The sequence below is a fragment of the Lacerta agilis genome, chromosome 1 (assembly GCF_009819535.1).
Source record: "Lacerta agilis isolate rLacAgi1 chromosome 1, rLacAgi1.pri, whole genome shotgun sequence".
Lineage (NCBI taxonomy): Eukaryota > Metazoa > Chordata > Lepidosauria > Squamata > Lacertidae > Lacerta > Lacerta agilis.
The window spans coordinates 40,947,792-40,975,397 of NC_046312.1; the positions used below are offsets into that span (position 1 = coordinate 40,947,792).

General features: G+C 43.7%; 2 protein-coding genes across 3 annotated transcripts in view; one reads left to right on the top strand and one right to left on the bottom strand.

Moving 5' to 3' along the window:
* Window positions 1–1,092: 1,092 nt before the first annotated feature.
* Window positions 1,093–10,952, bottom strand: PPP1R14D (protein phosphatase 1 regulatory inhibitor subunit 14D). Its single transcript, XM_033145443.1, has 4 exons — window positions 10,596–10,952; window positions 6,488–6,586; window positions 5,255–5,287; window positions 1,093–1,347 (listed from the first exon to the last, which is right to left on the bottom strand). Exons 1-4 carry the CDS (start codon window positions 10,836–10,838, stop codon window positions 1,279–1,281), a joined length of 444 nt encoding a protein of 147 aa, XP_033001334.1. The 5' UTR covers window positions 10,839–10,952; the 3' UTR covers window positions 1,093–1,278.
* A 13,274-nt stretch (window positions 10,953–24,226) lies between these two features.
* SPINT1 (serine peptidase inhibitor, Kunitz type 1) overlaps window positions 24,227–27,606 on the top strand; it is a 30,532-nt gene continuing 27,152 nt past the window's right edge. Inside the window, exon 1 of one of the 2 annotated variants that reach the window (XM_033145461.1) lies at window positions 24,227–24,910. In XM_033145461.1, the coding sequence (XP_033001352.1) occupies window positions 24,466–24,910 (445 nt within the window). In that variant the 5' untranslated portion in view covers window positions 24,227–24,465. The remainder of the gene's footprint in view (window positions 24,911–27,606) is intronic. The other variant, XM_033145454.1, reaches the window with a different exon arrangement.

Genomic DNA, 27,606 nt, shown 5'->3' on the forward strand with positions numbered 1-27,606 from the left:
TCCAGTCGTGGACGACTCGGGTTGTGGCGCTCATCTTGCTTTACTGGCCAAGGGAGCCAGCGTTTGTCCGCAGACAGCTTCCGGGTCATGAGGCCAACATGACTAAGCCACTTCTGGCGAACCAGAGCAGCGCACGGAAACGCCCTTTACCTTCCCGCCAGAGCTGTACCTATTTATCTATCCGCACTTTGAAGTGCTTTCGAACTGCTAGGTTAGCAGGAGCTGGGACTGAGCAATGGGAGCTCACCCCGTCACGGGGATTCGAACCGCCAACCTTCTGATCAGCAAGCCCTAGGCATACATATTGAAAAGCACAAAAATATTCAACTGAAAATTATTATTCCTTGCAAATGCCATCATACAAACAAATAACCTGTACAGCTTGAGGGACTTGTCCTGTTCCCCATGCTCTAATTCAGGGGTGGAGAATCTGCTGTTGTTATCTTCTGACTCCCATCAAACCCAGCCAGCATCAGGGATGATGGAAGCTGGAGTCCAACAACATCTGGAGAGCCACAGGTTCCCCATCCCTCAACAACATGACACAATGGGTGGAGGGCATCAAGGGATTTACGTATTTCGTGTTTGTACTTTTATGTTGTGAGCTGCCCTGTGATCTTCAGATGAAGGGCAGTATACACATTTACCGGTAAAAATAACGATCTGGTGGCCCTCTGGATGTCATGCTGGCTCAAGCTAAGTTGGGAGCCTAGCAACATCTGCAGGACCAAAGGTTCCCCTCCCTGATTTAATGCAAAGAGGAAAGAGATGCTTCCCCCCCATAACAGCTGTTCCCTCCCCACCCTGCTCTCCAGCTCCCATCACCCTTGAGCAAAGGCCACACTGGGAGGAGTCGATGGGGGCTGGAATCCAGCAACATCTGGGGAGACACAGGCTCCCTGTCCCTATTCTTAAAGACCTAGCTTGATTCTCACAGTCGGAACACTGGTTTATCTAGTTCCATGTTGCCTCTCCAGAGCTTTGAGCAGAGATTTTCCCCAGCCCTGCTCCATAAGTGTTTTTCAAGTGGAGGTGTCGGAAACTGAACCCAGGAGCTTTCACCAGCAATGCATCTGATCTGCCCCCTGAGCTATGACCTCTGCCTCCCACACACAAGCTACTGCTTGCAGGTAGGAATCCAAGGGAAGAATGAAGATGGATGCTTTGGAATCTGATGTGTACGATATCAGGCAGCGCTGGAATTCCATCCTTGTTTCTTCTGATAATTCTCTTCCACGGGATGATGCATTTTGTGTTACTGGTTTCTGTCATCGCGATTCATTTCTTTTGATTGTTGGCCATTCTCCTGAGACCTTTCAATCGATCGAGCAGTTCTGTAACAAAGTCCTGAATCAAAATCCATTAAAACAAGGTTTTAATTCATACAGTTAATTCACCCTCCACCAAATTAAAAGTAGCTGGATCTTTACAACCTCCTGGCATGCTCCTCTTGCAAAGCATTAGGAAGCAGCTAAGCCATAATTAAAAGACCCCCCTGGGCTAAAATAGGGTAAGATTGAGGTTTTCAGGTGATCAGGGTAGAGTATTGTTTAGGGTTGTTGCTGTGGCTGAGAAGTGGTGCTGTTACGTTCTTGTATTTTCATTGCTAGGCCTTTATTAGGAATTATCAGATTGTTTAATTTCATTATAGTTTCATTAAAGTGAGATGTTTTCATTGGCTTATTGCTTTATGTCTATTTACATTTTGTTATGCCGTGTAATTGCTAGTGAATTATCTTATGTAAACTTTGATATTATGAGCTGCTTTGGGTATGGTTTTCCATGGATAAGTGGCATGCAAATAAACAATGGTGCAGTAGCTGCGTAGAAGAGGAAACTTGGTGGGTGTAGCTTCCTTAACTAGCTCAGAACAAACAGCAATTTGAGTTTTCTACAGATTGCCATTTGTTCTGATTCAGAGGCAAAGAGTGAGTTTTCACTACAAAAGCGGGGGGGGGGGGGCGCGCCTAGACACTTTAAAGCACAGGTGTGTTCCTAGAAATGCAGCACAAAAAGAAGTCTGGATGAGCCTGGAGTTGACATGATAGACTTGCCGAAACACCTCCTTTCAAGCTATTAAAGATTCAGGAGCCCTGTCCTCGCTGGCCTGAGGCCAGCGTGTTTGACACGGTGGCTTTGGGGCACAAGGAGACAAGACATCTTCTATGCCATTATCAGTTGCAAAGTTATTTTGTTAAGTAAGTAAATAGCAAGCGCAGGGCCCTCAGTCTGGATGGGGATCTTGACGTGGCCCACATTGCAGTTCCAGTGTGGATCTATGTCCCTAGACCCACTTTTTGCGTTGGAATAGAACAGGGGTGGCCAACTCCCAAGAGATTGCGATCTACTCACAGAGTTAAAAACTGGCAGTGATCTACCCCCTTTTGGGGGGGGTTCAGGTCAAAGTTGTTGAGCTTCTTTTAGGAAGGAGGAAGGCCCATTTTTTAGGGGTTCAGGTCAAAGATGTTGAGCTTGTTTGACAGAGGAGGAAAGCCCCACTTTTGGGGGTGCAAGGCAAAAATGTTGAGCTTTTTTGAGGGGAGCCAAAGTTGTTGAGCTTCTTTGGGAGGAGCCAGTGATCTACCAGTGATCTACCACAAGACGTCACGATCTACCTGTTGGACGTGCCTGGAATAGAAGCTCCTGTTCACACCAATGGAGCTGTTCTTTTAATGCAGATGGTAGGCCTTCCTCCTCTGTTATGCTACAAAGGGGTTTTTAGTTCACACCGGTTCTCCAGGCCAAATGAAGACATATAGCGCTGGCACCCAGGTCTCGTCTCCTCCCCTCTTCCCCTGCCCCAGGCTGGATCAGGACTGCAGCAGGGGCAAAAGGTTAAAGGCCCTCTCCCACCAGTACCAGGGTTCCAGTCTGGACTGGGGTCCCCATCCTTGCTATGCACTTTGTGAAAAGCCATTCATGCAATGGAGATCTTAGCAGAAAGGTGGGAGAAGAATCGCCATGTATTTTTTTAAAAAACAAGACAGATTCTTCTCCCACCTATCTGCTAAGATCACCATAAGGGGATTCATTTAAATATAAATCAAATGCCAACCAATTTATAAATATAAATTGAAATCTATTCTTGGGGGACTTCAACCATTCTACCCTGGAGTGCAAGCAGAATGGAGAGACTCGGCTGATCAAGCAAATTTAATGTAAGATAATGCATACCAAAAGCACAGCAATTGATGTTCTGGACTGCAGGTGGCAACTGTTATGTCTGAATACTCATCTACATGAAAATAGTTCCTGCTTAGAAAACAGGTATGCCTGGAAGAAGCATTCTAGCTTAGCCTATTTCCTGACACTCCGGTTTTTTGGCCTTTTTCTTTTTTTGTCTGGAGGAACATGTATTTGTTCATTTATTTGATAAATGTATATCCCGGCCTCCCACCAAATGCTGCTGCAGGCACCATTTAGCCATGTAAGCCTCCACTTGCCCTTTAGTAACTGAAGGTAACTGCTGCTATTTTCTAACAGAATGAGAGGGATGCAGTCCTAAAGCTAGATCACATATTGCCCTTCAAACCGCTTGAGTTACATATCTAAAAGCCCACCTTCCATGTGCTTATACCCCGCTAGCTGTACAGGTGGTGGCTGTTTTGTACGTGTCCAATTGTACCAAGTGATTGACTTTGTGTGTTACCTTTTGTAATCTTTCAAGCTAGCACCATTATTGGTGGATTTCACTTTCTACCCAGCCACATCTGAGTGCTATCTTATTGTTCACAAGTAAATCATTCACCAACCCTGCTTGTTGTATAGTCACCTTTGAACAACTTCTACATGGATTGGTCAAGTTACCATGGAGATCAGCAGTGGTGAGTCAAGAAGTTCAACTGCCACTAGTTGTGGAGAGGGAAAATCTTGCCTCCTTCAGCTGTAGCACACAATATAGTTCAGAGTCCTATTTCAATAGATAACCTGATTGATTTCCCTTCCGAACATAATTACAAGGTGGTGGTATGCAACTAAGTTTACCTCTGAGTAGACCGACTGAAATGAATGAAAATCAGTGGTGTCCTTTGCATAACAACACACTCGCCTAGCCCATTTGCAGCTCTCTGCATGAGGGAGGAGTGTTAACCTTGAAGGAAAAGTTGATGATAGTGACTCATGGATGGACCAACACAGGTAGAAGGAAGAGGAATGAATGTCATGAGAACTGAGTAGTTCTCTTAGGGCCAAACTGATGTCTGCCTGATATTAAACCTTATCAAGTTTCCCCTTTCTTAAGTACAGGTGTGTGTATGTGTGTGTGTGTGTGTGTGTGTGTGTGATCCTTGCAAGGAAAGTTGCACATCCCTTGTGTGATCAGAGCCAAAATCATCCTCCCCCTCCAGCATGACTACAATACTTACGAAGAAAACTTACAATTGCTATCAATGGGAATTTTTGCCCCTTAAGCGTTCTAGCTGCACAAGGAAGCCAATTTTGGCTCTGATTGCACTGGAGAGGGAAGAAATAAGCCCCCACTCCTCATGTGATAACTTCCCTGTAATAATCTCTTCCCCATGAACTTGTAGTTAAGGAAAATTATACTTGATACACAGCTGCACCTTAAGAGTAGCATATAGTTTGAACATAGGAAAGCTGCCTTATAGCAAGTCAGGCCGTTGTCCATCTACGTAGTTCAGCACTGTCTACCCTGGCTGGCAGTAGCTCTCCAGGCTTTCACACAGGGGGACATATCCAGACCTATCTGGAGATGGTAGGAATTGAATGTGAGACCTTCTACCACTGAGCTACAGCCCTTCCTAAGTGAGCTTGGCTCTACTGCATTCAAAACATAAATATATTTAGAAGTAGAACTTCCATCTTGGCCACCCACCACATTCAACCCTAGTAGTTTTGTGCTATTTGGAGAAAATAAACTGCACTCCTGTTTATCCAAATTTTGGCATTATCCAAACCTCTTGGTTGAGCCACAAACCGTTTGGGATAAAATAAATTATACCTGTGTAAGTATGGCTGAAAAATAAAAGCATGAGCAATGCACACTAAACATAGCTTCAAAGCATCTGTAGGACTGGCTGTTCAGCTGTTTCTGGAGCAGAACACTGTGATATTAAAGCATCACCAGTGCTCCCCCCCCCCCGAAAAATAGGTGCCAGTACTCACCATGAAGTTGTTACAGTAAGTGCCACAATTTTTAACAACAACAAAAGAGGTGTCGGTACTGTGTACACTTGATCACTCCCTTAAAACAAAAAACAAAAAAACACTGACCATTGCTTTGCTCTATGCTCACCTCTGTAGGTCTGGAACACTCATGGAGAATTTCCTACAAGATAAGATAAAACATTTATGCATGTATTTGAATCATATATCTCTCTATATCTTCCTCTACATTTTACCCCCAGGGACAAGGAAGCAAAATCTCTTTGGTTGGCAGCCAAAAGAACACAGGAAGCTGCCTTACAGCGCGTCAAATGATTGGTCCAACTAGCTCAGTATGGTCTACCCTGATTGACAGTTCTCCAAGGTTTCAGGCAGGGGCCGCTCCCAGCCCTAACTGGAAATACTGGGGATTGAACCTGGGACTTTCTGTAGGGACTTTCTCTCGCACTGAACCATGGCCTTTCGCTTATCTGCAATAGGAGTATGCCACACTGGGCCACCTGAGCCAATAATCTGACTCTGTATTAAGGAGACTCATATGTTTAAAACTGATGTACTTTATTATCATGAAGTTATACTGGGATTAGATTTGATTTAAATTAAGAAGTGATAGATTATTGTGAATTAAAAACAAGATTTTAAGAAATATGTTTAGTTTTGAGTTTTAAATGATTTCAATTTCAGAGATGAGAAGTTATTAAAGTAAAATTGGAATTGAAACCGAAGGAGAGAAAACAGGGGAAGTCACCTAGTAATGATTCGAACAAGAAAAGTTTTTTTTTTGTGTAAACAAGAAAAAGAATTGTTGGTGTATTTGTATTTGCTTTGTTGTGGTTTGATTGTTGGGTTTGTGTTTGGGTTTGTGTTGGTATATGTGTTGTGCTGTTCTTTGTTTTGAAAAAACCAATAAACTCTTTATAATAAAAAAAAAAATTAAAACTGATGTACTTTATGGACAGTCTCTCAAAACACTCTCAAGTCTGAAATGGCCTGCCTACTTTGAATCAATCTCATAATTCAACCACATGCAAAAATGGTATACAGAGCTTGCACCCCATGCCATCCCACCCTGCAATTCCGGTTTAGTTGTGGAGGACTCCCTTTTCAGGCACCACATCAAAAAATGGGGGTAGATGGTTTTGTCTCATTTAGTCATGCTGTGTTCAACAGCTCATGGAGAACCTCATTTCATGATGACTAACATTGCAAGACAGGAGTGCCTGACGTGCTCTGGTCCATGGGGTCGCGAAGAGTCGGACACAACTAAATGACTGAACAACAACAAAACATTGCAATGTTGGGGAAAGCCCCTTTGATCCCCACAAACCGTCTAAATAGGCAGTTAAAGGTGCCTCTGTCCAACCTGCAGTTTAGATTTCTGTTCCTCATTAGAGACGTCAAGAAGATCCTCAATGTCGATTTCTGGCTCTGGAGCGGCTGTGACTTCTGTCTCCTCCTGCAACTGGAGCAGAATCACCAATACTCAAATTACACAGGGGCTGCCCTTCATGTTTTGGGGTTGCCCCCTTCTCTATTGCTTTTAGAGAAACCACTGGAACCATCATCTCTTTCCTCCCCACCCCAATCTCTAATCAGATGCCGCAACCATCCTGCCTGGGCTTCTCCAGCTCCACCATGTCTACCAGTCTGGTTGAAGCTGGCCACTTGGCCTCTGGCCAGGCATAGCTCTGTTTATTCAGGCAGAACCACTCCTGTTACGTCCCCAGGCAGGATCTTTCTTTAGCTAGTGCCTGGCCAACCTCTCTCCCTAGGCACTCTGTTTGATCAGATACTTGCACATGCCAATCAAGAGCCTCCTGCCATGCTCCAATGGCTCCAGTGGCCTAACAAGTGTCAATGAGATGTGACTTTAAGCACATTTTTTAAATTGTGGGCTCTTAGCTAGCCACACCTTTCTTAGCAGCTGCAGGAGGACCCCAATCTGAATCAGGATTGTGGGGTGAGGGTTTCCCTGTGCTGTTTATCCGCTGAAAATTTTTTATCTACCTCAAATCCCCAACCTTTCATTTCCACCCAGCTGTAATGAATTATTACTATGGATTTGGTGACGATAAATACTGTAGCATCTCATATAGGACTGCTACCCAGGGAGGGTGATTCTGTTTCATTCAGGTGTATGTGCACACTTAATGAGGTACATAACACCTTCAGTTTTTTTGTTTCTTCATCTGGCCCACCCATTGCTACTCTGAAGGTAAACTTTATATATACATAAATTTGATTGATTGAAGCAAATTTCAAATGGTTGCCTCCTCTACCTTTCCGGGACCTCCACCAGTGACACATGCAGACAGTCAGATTTCAGTTCCATATTACACAGGCAGGTCAGCCAATGTCTTTGTTGATTACTTAACAACCTCCTTTCAATAAGGTTGAATAATATCCTCACCTAAACCTGCCTTTGAGAAGCAGGGATAAGGCTGCTGGAAAGTAAAGCATCAGCAAAACTATGTAGGGAAAACAACCTTTGGAATGGAGATAAGAGGGCAGAGCCTTTACATGCTGCCTGTACAGAAACAGGCTTGAAATACTCTTCTCAAGGACCCCAATTGTGAAGGATAGCCCACAATTAGTTTGGTTGTTAATAAGCTCCCTCAACCTCGTTCACCCCCACCCCCGCAATAGGATCACAATAGGCTAATTCCACCTCGATTGGCAGAATTGGCAACATTACAGATGCCACATAACACCCATTCGGCCTTTATAAGGACACAATAGTGTGTCAGCACCTACACTTTGGAACTCCCTGCCAATTGATATCAAGCAGCTATCTTCACTATATTTTTCTTGGCACTTGTTAAAAACATTGGCACTTGTTAAAAACATTGTTTAGCCAAGTTTACTCAGTTGCTCAGAAATGCTGGTGTGAATTTTAATCTGTTTTAATAGTTTAGCTTTTTGTATTGTAAGAAAAAAAATACAATCAAGTGGTGTATGCATTTCATGAAGCAAACAAATAACCTTATTTTAGGTAGAATCAAATTATTGAATAGTTTTCCGGACACAGAAATTTAGTAGTGCTATTGAAGGACCCTGCTGAGATCTCATTTACGAGTATTGTATTGAGTTTTAAGTTCCATAGTTCAAGAGCTGACAAGTTGGAAGAGAACTCTACAAACATGGGTAAGGATCTCAGGTGTTTCCAGGCGTGGATAATCAATCAGGACACAATAATTGCTGTCCTGCTTTAGGCTGCAAGTGGAATAGCAACTCTGTTTTCAGACTTATTGTCTTTAGGATTCAACGTGTACCCAGGTGGGTAGCCCCCCCCCCTCAAGAAAAACAGCCTCAAATGCTGAAGTGTCATGACCCATGACCTGGGAACCTTGCAGTGCACGGCTCAGATGAAGTTCAAGCTACTCATTAGAGGAAGAACAAACAGTGCCTTACTCAGGGCTAGCAGACACAGTCCTGCCACTATCCTCTGACTTGAAGGGTGAGTCCCCTGCATTACTTCTGTCTCTCAAGCCTTGCAGAACCCAGAGATTACAAAGTAAGGCAAGGGACCATTATCCAGCAGGTGAGCTCTTTCAGGGCAATGGAAGCTGCCACACTTTAGGCCTGGTCAGCCTATATAAGGCTTCAATTGGCTACAGCTTCCTGTTGCGACAGCTTCTCTTGTGGCTGTTTTAGAGGGGGGCTTTTTGGAGCTGTCCAAGGTCCTGGATGCTCTCTGCTTGGCTTGTGACTAGACAGTGTCTTCAAGCCTCAAGTACCCATGGGGGAAAGATAATTTTCACTGGGGCAAGGGCATGGAGGAAAGGGTTAAATGTTCCCTCTTCCTTCTCCACTTGCTGCAGTCTTGATCATTGTTATCCCCCCCTTTTGGTGTGATGTATGGGGAGAGTAGAATAGAAATTGATATAAATGCAATGCTATTTGAGAAGGGAAGGGTTAAAGTAATATACAGTATCTGATTCACAGATAGGAGAGATGGATCATAGGGAAGGAAATTGTTAGAGCAACCTATACAATCCATAACTTGCCCAACAACCTAATAAACAGCTGCATGATAAGCAACTACCTCTTGGGAAATTGAGCTTTGGAAAAGGATGGAAGTTAAAGAGGATAATCATGGGAGGATGTTTTGAGAATGGCATCATACAGATTCCCCATAAAAAGTGGGTGAACAGGGGGTAGGTGTTCCATAGAAAATACCCAGTGTTGAAGTAGCCACAAAAAGTAAATGTGGATTAAATGGTTCAAATGAGTTTGGAAATGGAAAACATTTATTCAAGTTCATGGTACAAAACTCATTGAGATGACTATGGACAGATTTCTCAATCTCCCCCAGCTGATCATCTCCACATGGGGATGTTGTGAAACTAAAATGCCCTTGCAAATTGGGCAGGACACACATGCCGTAAATCAATTATGTGTAACAAAAATGTCTGCAAATGTGACCTGAGGCTGGCAACCTCAACCCCAACCCCACTGTGTGGGAATCCTTTGTAGACAAGCACAGTGTCTGGAGACATGCAGTCAAGTTGTGTATCCATAGCAATGATCCGAGGAGGAATGACCACTGGGAGAAGAAACACCATGGTGCATCTGCAACAACACAACTTGACACCTTCCTCTGCCCCATCTACAACAAAGCATGTCTCTCCCACATTGGTCTCTACAGCCCCAACAGGCACTGTAACTTCCCAACAGTTTGACTTCACACATACACCCAAGGCACACCCCTTCATTGTCTCCTGAGACAGACAGATGCCAATCAAAATCAACCTTCCCCACCCTGAGCCACCTTGGATGTTTTAGATTCAGGTTCCCAGCAGCTCCAGCCATCAGGACAATGGTCAGAGAAGATGGGAGGGCACAAAGTTGGGGAAGGCTGCCTTAAATAAAGCAAATCCTTTGAGGCCAGTCTAAAATATCCAGAAATTCTGCAAGGTACCCAGACATGCTCTAAACATTTTTATAGATATTGGAAAATAAAAGGGAAACAGTCACCCATTCTTTCAACTTGCATACAGGACAACAAACAATGGCTTTTAGTTGCAGGAAGTAGATTTAAATTCAAGATTAGGACAAACTTCCTGATCATGGGAGCATTCCCACAACTGAAAAAGCTACTTAAGAAGGTTGTGAGGTCTCCCGCTTGGACATTTCCAAGGTAAGAGCAGAAAGGTGTTTGCCAGGAATGCTTTTTGGATATAAGTTGTTTTTGCCTCAGGGTGGAGAGTTGGGTGAGCTGATCCTTTCCAGGCAGATGCTTTGTGGCTCTACCATTAAGCCTCAGTCTAATCTCACACGGTAATCTTATGCAGAATGGGAGCGGGATAATTTAACAAGTTAATGAGTGCGATAGTGAATCACATTCCTTTAGCACCAAAACAGATGTCCATTCCATTCCAAGACACACATTGTGCTACAGACAGTCCTGGCATAGGTAAAATTCTTTGGGCTTATGTGTGATGTCTTTATCCAGTCAAATAGTTACCCACCTGGTACTGATACAGCTCTTGCAACTGGGCATCAATCCACTCCTCCAGATCTAGCCATCTCTGAAGATCTTTTCGGTTATACTTGATGGTTAATTTGCCCAGCCTCCTGTGGGACGTTTCTTCTTCTGGTTTCTCTGGAGCATTAAAAGTGACCCGAGGAAGGGAACTTGGGCCCTGGGCTATGCTCAATAATTGTCCCACCTCCTCTGTACTCTCCGGGGACAACGCTCTCTCCTCCAGCATGTTTCTTCCCCTCCTCCCCCTCCTTCAAAAAATTGCCATTGATTATTTTCAAAGAGCAGAAGAAACTGCCTGTGCTGTCCCAGAGCAAGTCGCTAGATGAAAGAGAGAGGGAGAGGGAGAGAGAGAAGTCGCAGGAGAAGCAATCAATCAGCTGCTCTAGGAAAAAGCTGATTCGATTTCACTGTTAGTGACACTGACAAAAGCAATGTGGGAGGGAGAGTAGTTGTAATAACATCTGTTGTTAGAAGAGGCTGAGCGATCATAGACCGGGCAGACAGAGTCCATTAATGTTTTATGCAATCCACTTCCTGAGGAGAATGAGCTAAGTGGGGATAATTGAGAGCGGGGAGAGGGAAGGCAGGCAATATTAAATTGCATGTTTCTGAAATATGCAAAAACAAAAAAAAAACACAAAAAAACAAACCACACACCTCTCTGATGCATTTCTGATCAATACATTTTGTGCTTTAAATATGCTATTTCCTTTTAATATTCTAACTCTAATACCCTTACGGTAAGGAGGCCTCTTTCTGATACAGTATCTATCTGTTATATGTTGTTGTTGTTGCTGCTGCTGCTAGTTTTATTAAATTTGTATACCACCATATACCCACAGGTCTCGGGGCAGTTCACAACACACACACACACACAGCTGTGTTGAGTCAATACAGTGGTACCTCGGGTTACATACGCTTCAGGTTACATACTCCGCTAACCCAGAAATAACGCTTCAGGTTAAGAACTTTGCTTCAGGGTAAGAGCAGAAATCATGATCTGGCAGCACAGCGGCAGCGGGAGGTCCCATTAGCTAAAGTGGTGCTTCAGGTTAAGAATAGTTTCAGGTTAAGAACAGACCTCCAGAAGGAATTAAGTACGTAACCAGAGGTACCACTGTATTACAATAGAAAAGAAGGATATATATTTTACCCACACACACGTTTGTTTGTTTGTTTGTTTGTTTGTTTGTTTGTTTGTAGCATTTCCTTATAGGAAAAGGTAAAAAGGTAAAGGACCCCTGGACAGTTAAGCACAGTCAAAGGTGACTCTGGGGTTTGGCACTCATCTCGCTTTTCAAGCCAAGGGAGCCGGCGTTTGTCCACAGACAGCTTTCTGGTTCATGTGATCAGCATGACTAAATGGCTTCTGGCACAATGGGACGCCGTGATGGAAACCAGAGTGCATGGAAACGCCATTTACCTTCCCGCCACATTGGTACCTATTTATCTACTTGCACTGGTGTGCTTTTTGAACTCCTAGGTTGGCAGGAGCTGGGACAGAGCAGCAGGAACTCACCCTGTCGCGTGGATTTGAACCGCCGACCTTCCAATCGACAAGCCCAAGAGGTTTAGACCACAGAGCCACCCGCATCATTTAGCTGAAAAGGCCTTTAGAGCAGCTTACAAAAATCCATACCGAGGCAATCCCTGCCCTCAGGTCTATAATCTAAAAATACATGACACATGAGGAAAAAAGAATGGAAGGGAGGAGGGGTAAGTAAGCTCCATGTTCAAGTTCTTCATGTTCTTATAATGCAGTTCTATAGGTTATGGCTGCCTCCCCTCATTAAAAAGGAAGCCCACCCTGGAAGCACTCTTCACTCCCAGATCAGATCCAAAAGCTGAGCAGGTGACAATGTCCAGACCAGGAAGACCAAGCAGCTCCTGTTATAAATGTCTTCCCTCAGAAAGATTACTTTATCTATACATCTTGCACTTCCCAGACCAGAGGAGTGTGCTCAGAGATCCATGCCTCGTAGACTCCAGGACTGAATTAAAGATTTATATCTCTCACCAGGAAGCTTCACTTGGGCTTGAGGTCTTAAGACTTGTCAGCCAGCAATAATGTCATTGCGTTGTAACAGAGCCTTAAAGTTACTACATGTGAGGGAGGAGGTCATGAATTTCTGAAATAAAAATGAAAATAATAAATTTCTGAAATACCACTTTGAACCTAGTTTGAATACCTGGCTAAGAAAGAAATTTAAAAAACAAGTCCAGTTTGTATAAATGATTTCTGAATTAGACTCGATAGTGGAAACCAACAAAATCCCCTAAGTGATAGTTACTCTGATTCAATGCATTATTTCATATTTTGGTACATGAAATTAAACCTGAAACACAAATTTGCAAATATTTTTTTCAGTTGGCAACACCAATTTCACCAAAGTTTAATGTGACATTTCAAATTTATACTCTGCATGTGAAATTTTACCTCAGGTCTTTAGACTTGTTGACATCTCCTGTCACGGACTGGTTGCAGACCTTTCTCATAAAAGTTAACGTTTGTATAGGTCACTGTACTAAGAAAATAAATAATAGGAGACATGTATAGACACATGTCTACAAAGTCCATTATAGTCTTAGCCAGGATCCGCATTCCACTCAGGCAGAGAATTAACCATATTACAGTTGTTCCTCAGGCAGTTAGAAGAGAGGTGTTTCTGTTCTGGAACCAATTAAGCTACATCCTCTTCCAGTAGCCTCTATCCATATCTCTGTCAAAACTAACAACTAGTGCACACACTAATCAATTCAGAAGCCATTTCTACAAGGAGCCAGGCCATTGTAATCTCCTCGTGTGCGACTGCAGAGTGGGAAGCCACATTGCAAAACCCACAGGCTGATGGTCCAACATTTGCCAGAGTAGCAGCAGAGTAGATTTCACTGTGTTTAGTCTGAATATGACCGAGTTGGTTATATAGCCCATATGGACTAACAACTTCATGATTTCCCAATATTTAAGATATATTGCCACTTCTTTCAAAACCAGGAACCAACAGCAACAAGACTTGTTAGGGAAGAAGATTCATACTGGGTATGAAAGGAAGCTATGTAGCCATTAGCGCCAGGTTTAATCCCTGATGTCTCCAGTAAGGGCTGGGAATGTCCCCTGCCAGTGTAGCCAATATTGAGCTAGATGAACCAGTGGGATGTCTCCATATAAGGCTGCTTCCTATCTCCCTATGACCTGGGCTGGATTTAGACACATCAAAGATGCATTTCAGTTTAAAGCGTTTGTAAATTTTAACAGGGAAAACAGGTAGAGAAAAACAGGACTCCACATCGCCATCTGGTGGCACAATGTTATATCGCACATACAACGTATATACATTGCTTTTTGTTTAGATAAGATACTTTATTGTCATTGTACATAGTACAACGAAATTGAATGCCATCCCACATTTACAGCCACATATATGCATTTATACATTTATCAGTCTAGCCGAGTTCCAGGACTGTTCATTCAGTAGGTGTGACACTTTTCCTAGGCAGTGGAACTTCAGAGGCCATATTAATTGTGTTTTCTTGCAGTTTGGCTCTCCTCATTATTAATCTTGAAGGCCTGACAAAAGATTACTTGGGTCATTTCAGGGGTTGTGTTCAGTGGGGACAGCTCAGCTCCGATATGTGAAGCAGCAGCCATCATTTGTTTTTGATATCTTGTAAAACGTATCTTTTCACCCGTGCTTTCCCTGAAGAGGCTGGACTCTGTTTTTGTTTGGATAAATTGCCTGAATTCCTGTTTTTGTTTTTATATGCATTCATACTGTTTCACTGGTTTCGTGTTGTCTTTTTCTTTTAAAGCTATTGCTTACTGGTTTTATGTTGTATACTGCCTAGAGATTTTTTTAAAAATATATTAAGTGGTTGATAAATGTTTTAAATAACAAAAGGAGTGAACAAATACAACAGGAATGGAATCTGGATGAATTCTGGTAACATACCGAGAGCATGATCCTATGTGTGGTTGTTCAGAAGTAAGTTCTACCGAGTCCAATGGAATGTACTTTCCAATAAAGGTGCAAACCACTACAGCTGAACATGCTACACCAAGAGGAACCACAAAGAGGAAAGTGTTGGGCATCCAAACAGTTTCTGGTGTGGAATGTTGGGCTTTCTTCCAACAGTACACAAGGATTCTACAGAGCCCTGGTTAGGTCCCTCCTCACTCACTATAAACAGATAAACCCCATGTATATGGGGTTGTAATGCCTTCAGTTGCTCATCTGAAAGCTTATCTAGGGGGCAAATCTGAGAAACGCATTGCAAAATGCTGCAGCAGTGTATTTCCTTGTGGACTCAGAGGCCTGTCATTCATTCTTCTGCTCCATTTCACGCCACAACTTAACTTGACTGTTAGTCATGAACTGCCGAACTCTGGAAACCTTCCCCAAGTCTCCCTTTCCTGCGCCACCTCTCTGTCTTCCCTTAGGTCCACACCTCTTCCTCTTGCCTTGGAGATTTGACACCCAACACATCTAAGGCAATTAAATTGGTGGGTGGAGACGGAGGAACCGAAGGACAAACAAGCCAATCCTTTTTCAGCTGCCTCTTAAAAAGGAAGTTAAAAGCAGTTTAGAAACAAGGCAGTCAACAACTAGATGGAACAAGGTGAGAGTTTGCAGAGAGCAATTGGAGCAAAAAATTATTAGATAAGAGATTGCAGGCCGGAGATTGCCTCTGGCAGCAGATCATAGAGCATGCCCTGAACAACAGGAATGATGTTGACAGGTTGCCCAGAGACACCTGGCACATCTAGGCAACCTGTCGGCATCATTTTTGTTGTCAAAGGATAGGGCGTTTCACAGTTTGATCCAAAAGGCACTCTCTGACCTCTTTAAGTTTTATGTGAAATGTCAGGTTGCCTTTGGCTGCAAATGTTTGAGCATCCTTCCATCCTATTGTTGCCTCTACCATGCCTTGCTTTTAGACAACTGAAATAATGGGAAGACCAAAATGAAGAAATGATCCAAAGCAAAACCACTCCACTTCTCTGACTGGTGAGAAGACTTACTCAGGTCTGCAGCCTATTTTCAGGGGCACTGTGGGAGCAAACCTTGGTTCCTCTTTTCTTCCATTAGTGGATACGCCCCACACATAAAAGCCTTTTTGTGAGCCTAACCTGGTTTCTGCCCTTAAATTTTAAGTTAGAAGAAAAGAATATAAACAGATTGCTGCACATAAACTTCATGTGGGATAGCTTAGCTCTTGAGTCATATTTAAGAAATCAGTTCTGATGTAACCTGCAGCATGTGGTATGCCATATTTGTATAATAACTATTATTGTACTAGACACGTGTCAGATCAGTCCATCCATGCAGACCAATTGATCATTTTAGCGCTATAGATCCAAAAGCAGACATTTCTGCTGAGGCCAAAGATGTTTCACAAACATGCTCGGTCAATGTATAATGCCAGAATCACATTTAGACATTACACTTGGCAATAATTTCCCATCACCCAAATGTATGAGCAGAATGGAATGTGCCGTAGTCCGGTTTATTTTAGCCCTATCTGAAAAGTGACAGATCCTGAACTATGAATGACAACACTTTCTGTTAGGAGGAGCTCTGAAAAATACACCACTCTCTCTAGCAAATATCAAGTATCTGAAGAAGTGTGCTTGCACACGAAAGCTCATACCAAGAACAAACTTAGTTGCTCTCTAAGGTGCTACTGGAAAATTTGTTTAAGCAAATATCTGAACACTCAGAGTTGGCACATTTAAGGTCCTTGTGTGAAGGATTTCTGTCAATCTTCTGTGTGCATAGCATCATCTGATCTATTTCCCAGTGTGTACAAACCTCTACTAGTTTCCAAACAGGGTGTCATCTATGGGGGGGGCAGGAGAGCAGCCCCCCCCAATATGTTCAAGAAGGAGGTCACCACTCCAAATTCCACAGTGATCCTCAAAAGGATACTCCAGGATGAAGATGCCTGGCCCTGCCACGTCCTTAGGATCACCAGGGATGCAGCAGGATAAAGCTTCGTCCCACACTTCCCTTTGGTGATTGCCAGAGTGTCTTCTGGGGAGGCACGCTGGTGATCGCCACTAGGAATGCGGCAGGGTGTTCTGGTGATCTTTGTTATAGTCCTGTGCTTCCAGCCATGGCAGAGCTCTGTGGAGGGAGAAGCCAGCCAACCAGCCGAGTCTCAGGGGGGTACTTGCCTGGAGGCAGACTCCGTATGCAAGATTCAGTCCAATCCTAAGGTCGGGAGTCAGGGGCGTAGCAAGGTAAATTGGTCACGGGGGCAAAAAATAAATAAATTGTCAAACCCCCCCCCCCAGAGGCATGGGAAGGTCAGGTGGTACCTGGTGCGGAAAATTTCTTGTCAACCCCCCCCCATTGATCCCCCCCAGCAAAAATGGTTTTACATTATTTCATATTTTCTTACAAAGGAATAATAACAAGTAATAATAATAATAAAACTTTTATTTATATCCCACCCTCCCCAGCCGAAGTCGGGCTCAGGGTGGCTAACATCAGATACATAACATTGGTATAAAATCAAACAATAATTAAATTACCTCCTAAAAACATCTCAAAATCAAATTAAAGTCTAATTAGATGGCTTTCCACAGGGTTAGGGTTGGGAACAGTAAGTGCTCCACTGAACTGAAATTTCAGCCTTCACGACATAGAACAGCCAAGTAAACAGCTATTTTGGTGGTCACCCCCTCCATTATAGAACATGGGGCGGCCTGCCCCCCCTTGCTATGCCCCTGCAGGAGTATCTTAGTTCATGTAGTCAGATGATCCAGGGGGCATGAAAGCCAAGGGTCCAAGGTCCTGAGAAGCGAGAAGCAGCAAGGTCTGACCAGGAACAACAAATGTTGTTTCCAGCAACTGACTGAGGCTAGAAACCCTGCTTAAGAAAGCTGGAGCCAGCTGGTTCTCATCAGGAGCAAGAAGGCTGATCAGCAGCAGGTAGAGTCACTTTACCTTGTGCTCCTCCAGGCTGCTGCTCAGCAGGTGAAGCCAACAGTCTCTGCCAGGGACGTGTGGGGTGAAGCATCTTCGCCCCGCACGTCCCTTTTGCAAAGGTAAGGCGGGTGGGGGATGGCGGGCCAAGTCCGCCTGGCCGGGTTGGGGTGTGTGTGTCATGCATGTGATGTCATGCACAAGCAATGGGCCCCTCAACGTTGGGTGCAACTCGGCACCTACATTTTCACATACTGTCATTTGCAAGTTTTCCCAACCTTAAGCATCCTAGTGAAGCGTTTACATCCAGTACTAGAGCAAAGTACTGTAACAGTCAAGTTGAAGCATGCTTCAACAATAGCTGCAGTTTTAAGTACACACCAAGGTCCTTGGAAATTAAGAATATCCTTTGTTTGAAAGGGTGGCCCATATCATTCTAGAACATCTGGATTTAGATGGAGCCTAATGTCCTGTACTCACATTTCCACACAGCATAAATGGATACCCTTTTTCAAAAGTGACGCTTAATGGCCTCCTGACTATGGGACACAGAACATTCTTGTTAGTGACAGAGAGAAACTGAGACTGCAAAAAGTAAACCCTACTTCTCAAGGGGCAGATATATCAGTAGCTGATAGTTTAAAGAAAACTACTATATGGCAATAGTATGAGAGGAATAGCTCAGTCAGAAGAGCATGAGACTCTTAATCTCAGGGTTGTAGGTTTGAGCCCAACAGGCAATATATTTTTGAATTGCAGGGGGTTGGACTAGATGACCATCAGGACCCCCCTGCCAACTCTACAGTTCCATGTTTCTATGAGTCTATGAAATAAAGCAGTTACTCTGTTTTCTAGCCATTAGACAAAACAATGCCTGTCTGAAGGACAGAGATCAATATGACAAAGGCAGCGTTTTTGTGTGCTCTGGGCAGACAGTTTCCACGGAAAGTCATGCCATGTAATAGGCCCAGTATTTATTCTTGATAAGAATTTGTGACCTTATGTGGAAACTTCAAACAAAGAAAGAGTTAAGAGAAAAAGACAACACACAAATTAGTTGACCTTAGATAAGCCAGCATACTAGACATTCTGAAGCTGCCTATATTTATATTTTGGATTCTGTGTCAGTATGTTTTTCTTAGTGTCCCAGTATTACCACCTTTCTAGAAGAAACCACCTTTTTATTATTTAGAATGTTTATTATGTATTCATTATATTTCATAGAGCACCCTTTATTGCATCAGTAATATGCAGTTTTCAGCAGATCAAACAGCTCAATTAGAAATACATTTAAATAAAACTGTCTCTCTCTCTTCCTGTATAGGGAAGCTTTTAATGTTTAATAGATTATTATATTTTAACATTCTGTTGGAAGCCGCCCAGAGTGGCTGTGGAAACCCAGCCAAATGGGCGGGGTATAAATTATTATTATTATTATTATTATTATTATTATTATTATTATTATTATTCTCTCTCTATATATATATGTATACACACACACACACACACACTCATATATATATATATATATATATATATATATATATATATATATATATATAAACATGCTTTTGCTGGCAAGCTTTGTCCTGTTTGTTAGATTAGGATGTTGATTACAATGTACGAGCATAATTCTGATGCAGTCCCTAAGCTATCAGGTGTCTTATGTCACTATTTTCTAATGAGAGATAGCTGAATAAACCTTTGTTGTTGTTTTGTTGTTGTTGTTGTTATTTTTACAGAAGTGCATTTCAATGGCATGAAAATGTTTTAACTGTGCACTATAAGCAATTTTTAAAAGCAATAATAACATTGGGTTCTGTCTGTCAATCTAACCTACATCATGAGATTATTGTGATGATAAAAAGGGAGGGGAGAATTATGCGCTCTATCCAGTGTTCACCTAGGAAAGAGCAAGACAAAACAAATTAATTGAACAAACTTTCTTCTTGCAATCTTTCTTTCCCTTTGCCTCAGGGAAGAAAACTGTTCTATCCACTGTCTAAATTGCAATGGTCTCATACAAGTCAATGGGATAATGAAATTGACCAGATCGTAAGCAGCGTTTAGAGACCATCAATTTCACCACTAAGCAAAATACTTTTTAAATTGAAAAGTACCGGTAAGTGTTCAGCAGGGTACTGCTGAATGGAAAAGGTAGCATTGCACTGGTTTTTCCTTTTAAAGAGTTACTTCCATATATACTTGAATATGCACTCGTCCTTTAACTAATTCTATCTGTTTCTCTAAAACTGTGAAAACAAAATAAAATAAAAAATTCCTTCCAGTAGCACCTTAGAGACCAACTAAGTTAGCTCTTGGTATGAGCTTTCGTGTGCATGCACACTTCTTCAGATACATGCACACGAAAGCTCATACCAAGAACTAACTTAGTTGGTCTCTAAGGTGCTCCTGGAAGGAATTTTTATTTTTATTTTGTTTTGAATATGGCAGACCAATACGGCTACCTACCTGTATCTAAAACTGTGAATAGAGTTTCAAAAATGCTGAATATGAGAGGATCAGTCTCATCACAACTGACAGGTACCAATTGCAGCAGGTGGTGGCAACAATTCTGGGTCCTAGTTTCAGCTCTTCCAGTCTCAGTTTAAACAACACCATGCAACTGATTGCAAAAACTTTTCCCCACCAGCCCACTATGTTTCCATGCTTGGAACAGAGGAGGAGGAGGAGGAGGAGCTCTCTGGCATGGGCCCCATAGCTGGGTAGCACAGCAATGTGGAAGGCTGGCAGAGGAAGAATGGAGCAAATCGGTCCCTCGTTTACCAGCCTGCTCACTCACCTGCGTGGAATTCCTTGTCGCCTATGTCAACCAGGTGAGCTAATACGGTAAATACAAGGCTGAGTTAGCAATTAATCTTTTGATTTATGTTTGATGGTTCTTAGTACATTGTTCTACTAGAATAAAAGGCATGTTTAAATAAAATACAGGCATGCAAATATTACACACACATGAATGTTTGCATGCACATGTCTTTAACTGCTGACAAGCTTGACAGAGATTTCTGAGTATCCATTTGTGCAGGATATCCTGTTGCTGGACTAGAACTCCCATCATCTATGACTCTGACCATTGACTATGCTGGCAGGGGCTGATGGGAGTGGGAGTCCTCTAGTATCTAGAGGGGCACAGGTTCTCCACATTAGAGCAGAGAGATAAATAGATTTTACTGGCCTTGTGAATTTGGAAATGGTTGTTGTTGGAGGAAGGTAAGCAAAGATGATTACTCCAGTAATCAAAATACCGTACTCTGGTATTTCCTCAGAAGGTGACTGCATAGCTGATTTAATCAAAATGGGTTTTGTTCCTGCCCCACACTGAAGAGTTTTAATAAAATGCAACCTTTCTCCTTATCCTTATTAAGGCTAATTGTGTAGTAGTTGACCTAGCTGCAGTCGAAAAAATAAAAGACACAATCATTCCTGTTTTCACACATTCTGGCATTGGAAAGCAACACGTAGTGGTTCTTCTGAATAGCTAACCACCCTTTTTTGTCAGGGCTCCTGTGACATTAACAAGAAGCAGAGATTCAAATGTAACAGGCCTCCTCTGCATTACTAGATCATGATGCTGAGGTAAAGTTTCGCCTATTATGCACCAAAAGTGATTGGCAGCTGTTTCGTGCCCAATTCAAGGTGCTCACATCAGTGTTTAAACGACCCAGGCCCCAAATATCTGAAAGACCCCTCCTTCCATATAGTCCTTCTCTGGTGTTAAGATCCGCAGAGGGGGCCCTCTTGGTTGTTCCACCAGCCTCAGAAACTCAGGGCTAGACTTAAGCTGCAAAATTCCCTCCCCACAAAGGTGCATCTTCTGCCACCTTCATCATACAACTCGCAGTAAACACTGAAGATGCCCCTCTTTACCCTGTCTTTTGACCTTTGGGATGTATATTTTTAGGACCCAGCTTATTTCTGTAATTGTAAGTTGTTTCAAACGGCTTTTAACATTGTGCTTTAATTGTTGTAACCCATTGTTGGGACCTCAGGGTTAAGGGCAGGAAAAAATAATTGGCACTCCCAAGAGGCTCAGTGGTTTAGACCACAGCGCCACCTGCTACCCAGGTACCCCTTTAAACCACCCTTGGTACACAGGCTGCTTGGCGGGTAACAAAAGCCAGAGTCTTCTCTTCCCTGACTTTTCAAACAATGTTGATTTTTATGTCATCATCCTAAAGTGGTTTTTAAGAGGTTCTTCCATTTACTTTTTTATGGGTGGCAGGAGGAGGGGGAATAAGCACTGTAGCAGCTATTGAGGAAACATAATGCGGAAGTGCCCTTCATCACTTTCAACCAGCCAAACTGTGCAGTTTTGCTTTGTTTTAGATTACTTCTACATTGAATCCAAATAAACTCTCGAGACAAAATCTGCAGAAACTGTTGACATCATTTTCCTGTTACAAGAGCCTGGGGCTGTTGGTAAGGGGGTGGGCAATGCCTTGAATCTTCTGCTGCATCACTCTCACAATCTGGGGACTGCATTTGTCCTGCTACCACACTGCCATTCAGCTGAGGGTGGGGAGCGCCAAGTACCTAGCACATGGCAGAGGATGGAGGGTTTTGCCAGGGTGGCTCATATCTGCCTTGCTAGGATGCATCAACTCTGATTCTTCCCATTGTTAAGCTAAAGCAACGGAGAGAAGAGCAAGCTTTGGTCTCCAGCATCAAAAAACCGGATCAAGTTTAATCTAGTCTAGGATTCTGTTTCTTTCAGTAGCTAACCAGATGCCCTTGGAAAGCCCATAGAAACAGGACATGAGGACAAGAGCCCCCTCCCACTCTGCTGACCCACTCCAAATGCTGTTCAGTGGAATTCTGACTCTGAATGTGAAACTACAGTTTAGTTATGTTGGCAATGAATGTAGGGGTTTCCCCATACTTCAGCAGGGCAGGCCCTACAAGATGAAGAGGCAGGGGGAATTTTATTCTCCCCACCCGCCTTTCTGAATCACAGACATGACCCAAAGTTGACTTTATCAGAGCAAAGTGAAGGATACATCTAAGGCAGGTGTGACGAACCTTTGCCCTTTTGGATGTTGCTGGACTACAACTCCCATCACGCCTGGCCACTGGAGCTGATGGGTTTTGTAGTTCAGCAACATCTGATGGGATGAAGATTCCTCACGTCTGACCTGATGTCCACTGGTCTGCAGCACACATCTAGCCCCTTAAAGGATTTATACCCGGAACAAAGAACATGCTTTTCATGTGATCTTGCATTATTTTTTATTTAGAAAAAGGAATTACAGCCCTCCCCAGGAAAATACATCTGACGTGCCATTATGGCAAGCTTTTAGGCAGCTGTATGCTCAGGATTTGGATTGTTAACTTGGATTGTACAGTGGCACGATTTCTTGCATGTTACTGGGTGGGTGGGAACCTCTCCCAGTCTCACATTGAATATAACTGATCTGTAGAAAAGACATCAGGACCTGGAGGAAAAAAGAGACCATGCACATACTTTGTAACCTAAGAAAATCTTTAATAAAATATGTTTGTTTTAAAAATATATTACATAACTAGACAAAATAAATAATTATGCAGTGCATATTGTGCAGTACAACCAGTGTGGTGCAGTGGTTTGAGTGCTGGACTAGGATCCAAGAGATCAGAGTTCAAATCCCCACTCAGCCATGAAGCTCACTGGGTGACGTAGGGCCCATCATAGTCTCTCAGCCAAACCTACCTCATAGGGTTGTTGTGAGGTACATGATGGGAGAGAATCATGTACGAATATTAAGTAAATAAATAATAAATAAATATGTTTGCTCAATGTGACACATTTCACTGTGTGGGGCTATTTGAAGATTCACAGATGAAATGCCCCATGTAAGTCATGTTTAGATTTGAAATCAATGGGGGGGGGGAAACTACAGTTGGAACACCTTATTTTTATTTTTAATTGTATCCCGCCCCTCATCGATATATCTCAGGGAGGTTCACAACATAAAATTACAATATAAAAATATAGTATAAAATTAAGAACAACAAACCCACAATCCCTCTCCTAGAACATCGGGTGTCAATCAGCCAAAGGCTGCTGTTTTCGCCTGGCGTTTTCCACAACGAAGAGCGGGCACTAAGAGATGGGCAGTACAGTATTTCAATTTCACATTCTCCCCCTGGCCTGAAGGGCTTCCAAATACTTTCAGATCTTCCCGTCCTCTTCCCTTTCACAGGAGGCGGCTGGGAGAAAGGCGCGCCTCTAAGCATCCTCCCCTTTCCCTTCCCTCTTGCCTGCTCAAAGTAAATAGGAAGGGTTGGGTGTCCAGGCGTTGAATTTCACTTCCTGTCACCTGGAGTCTTTTGTCTCTCCCTGAGCGCTTGTTAAAGGGCGCACCTTGAAGTTCAGGCGGCGGGGAAGGAGTTAATCGGAGATCCGCGGAAGGGAAACACCCCTCTTGGGCTGCAGCGTAGCCAGTGAGTCAGTTTCACCTGAAACCAGTCGGCAGGTAGGGGGGGAAAAACTCGAAAAGGGAAACAGATCGCAGAGGTCCGAGGGAGGAAGTCGTCGCACAAAACCGAAGGGAAGGCGCCCAGGGAGCCTCACTCTTCCGATCCCCGGACACGCGCTCGCCGCCCGCAATACTCTCCGAGCAGGAACCGAAAGGAAGCGTCGCCGTCGAGCATCGGCAGTTGGACTTTTTGGGAACAGGCGAGCCAGAGTTAAAAAATATATATTAAAAAATCTGGGAGGGAAAGCTGTTTAAAGAAATGCTCTTTGGGCTAAAGAGCCACAAGTAGAGGGGAGGGGAAACAACTCCCTTTCAGCTTTCCTAGTCGACGGCGCGGTCGACTCTCCTAGGCAAGCCCTTCTGCTTTCCGCTCCTCGAAGCGCACCGCCCTCGCTCGGCTGCGGAGATCCACCGCCTGCGAGGAAGAAGGGCCTCCGCCTGCGTCACGATGCTCCCCCGTCGGATTCACGTCCAGGCTGGGCTGCTGCTTCAGCTCGTCGCGGCTGCCTTGGTAGCCGTCGGGCAGGAAGAGGCGGCGGAAGGAGTCTCCTTCGGAGACAGGTGCCAGGCCCATTTCACGGCCGGCTTGCCCGAGTTCGTCCTGGACACGGACGCCTCGGTGGAGAACGGAGCCACTTTCCTGTCCTCGCCGTCGGTGGAGCGGGGCCGCGACTGCGTGCGGGCCTGCTGCAAGCACCCGCAGTGCAACCTGGCCCTGGTGGAGAAGATCCCCGGAGGGGACGAGGAAGACGGCATCCACAGCTGCTTCCTCCTCGACTGCCTCTACGAGCAGGCCTTCGTCTGCAAGTTTGCCCGGAAGGATGGCTTCCTCAACTATGTCAAGAAGGAGGTGTACGAGGCCTATGTGGCCATGCGGGAAAAAGGCCATCGAGGTAAGGAGACGTGTGTGTGTGTGTGTTGTGGTTGGGGTGTCTTGTGGGACGTGTGGAGATTTGCCCTACTGTGGACTGGAGAGAAGTATATATATATTTCAAAATACAGTACTAGAATTCCAGAGAGACCCAAACAAAGCTGACTGGCACTGGCAGGCAGGTCAGGGCTGGCAAAGAGAAGTAGGATTTCTTCTTGAGTTAGGGGCTGGCTTTTGAAAAAAGGATTAGACCAGGGGTTGCCAACATTTAGGGGCCCTTGAGTGTATTCACAAACTGGAGGAAATGTGGTAGGTAACACAACACACACAACACCCCCCCCCCGCAAAAAATAAAGAATCCTGGGAACTGTAGTTCACCCCTCTCGGGTTCAGTTCTCAGCACAAACTGCAGTTCCCTGTAAGACAGGGTGATGTCTGGTTTTCAACATGGTGATATATTACCAGGTGAGCATTGCAATATAACGATATATCGTGAAGTATGAATTAAGGATGGAAGTATGTAGAAGTGAACCCAGGTTTCTTTCTTTTTTGCCCTTTAAGTTTAATGTGTTTATACAGCACCCTCACAACCAAGTACACATCGCAGCCTGTTCAATTGGCTACAGCTAAATGCTTCCTTCAAGCCTAATTTCAGCAGTGGGAGGAGCAGGCACCCTGTAGGTGTCAAAGGTGCATGTGTGCCAAGAGGTGCTACATTGGAGACCCCTGGATTAGACAAGTGAATGGAGTGTAGGTCTATCAAAGCAGTTCTGACTACTGAGTTGAGCCTCCATGTCCAGGAGCAGTTTATACCTCTTGGGCACAAATGGCAGGAGAAGGCAACCACCTTCACACCTTGATCATGAGCAACCAGAGGCATCTGCTACCCCTGGAAACCGAACAGTGGAACCAGTTGACCTTGGTCTGATCTGAAAAAACAGTTAATATGCTTTTGTGAGAGAGACTCTGGCCAAGCATTCTTTTTTTAAAAAATCATAAATCCAGAATCTTCAACAGGAGATATATTACAAAGGCTGAAATCTAAGCACAGGGAAGAAATCTCATTGGAAAAATCCACCAGGGAGTAAATCCCATTGGATTTAGTGGGATTTAATTGTGAGAAAAAGATGCTCAGATTATGCTTCATAACTGGGATGTGTAAATGAAAGCTTAAGAACTTTACTGTGTGATCCTGACTGAATAATTTAACTGGACATGTTATGGGGTGAAGGGCAATGGTCTGTAGTTTGTTGTTATTGCCCATCTATAATGGCAGCCTTCCAGTAGAATGTCTACATAAATACATGCAGCAGTTTCTAACAAAACAAATATGAGGAGTGGCAGTCAGTCAGGCTCTTCATCAATAACATCGTTCTCTACTTTTTCCTGGAAAAGTGCAATATTACAGGAATGTTCCAGTTTACTTTAACTATTGAGCTTTTCCAAGTTACGGCTTCTTGTGTGCGTATGCAAATTGTGACTGTGTAAAACATCTATCCCAAATGGATTATGACACAGAGTAGCACTTTAACAAAAATGGGGAAATGCCACTAAAGGCCTTTGTGCACATGTTGATCTCTAACATTACAAATGTACATGTGCTGCCCATTATTTGTGTGCTGCCTGCGTATCCTTCCTCAAGACTGGGCTTTTGTTTCAGGGTGATTGCATTTTCCACCCACTAAATATGTTATATTTTATACTTGGCAGCCAAGGTGGCCTTCGGCTGCATACTGACTCTAGCAAAGAGTGCCTTGTTCAATTTTTAAAAATAACTTGGGTCTTTAAAAAAATCATTTTATAGCTTGCTTCAAAATTTGCACCTGTGATTTATCGTTATTACTCGAGACAGTAAATCTGCATCATTGGTCAAGCACATATCATTTGAGTGTTACTGATCTTATAAACATTCCTGCAAATAGCTCCTGCCCCCCAAACACACAAACAATGCAGTATTAGGCATGCAGGTGAGTATGCCAGATTTACAAGTAAAAACGATCTGCTTGTACTATTTGATTCCTCTGTTGCCTTGCGTGCCTAGAAAACTACATCCCATTCCACAATAGTGCATTTATGATTGTTGTGATTAGCTTCTGGTTGTGTTATGGGCAACTCCTGGATATGGTCGGTGATGTAATTTTATCAGTTGTCACTAACTAACCAGCCTGCATACCAGCTTGACTATCACTTGCCCCAGTAGTTTTCAACCAGTGTGCCGTGGCACGCTGAGGTGCCTTGAATGATGGCCACGGGTGCCATGGGCAACACTAGCCTCTGTCCCTCTTTCCTTCCCTCCCTCCCTTTGATGCCCTCTCACGTCTCTGCCTCCCAAAGGCTTGCACAGATGTTTATTGCAGCAACCCTGGCTATAAGCTCTGCAGGAGAATGGTGCCTCTGGAAGGCACCTCTTTGGGGTAGGGTGGGGGCAGCTCAGAGACCAAGAACGGCGGCAGCAGGAGGAGAGGAGGCTGAGGGAACACTCCACAAAGGAGAGTGTTCGAAAAGGGGTGAGAGGCTGCCAGCTCTGCGGGCAAGGGGTGACCTAACTGGGCTCCTGAGCCCCACAGGGGTGTCGCAGAAAGAATGTAGTTGCTTAAGGGAGCCATGGATTCAAAAATGAGGCTGCAGTTTAGATTTAATTTTAAATTGTATTTTAATCTGTATTTTAATGAACTGTTTTATGTTTTTGTTGTGATTTTATTGGTGTCAGCCGCCCTG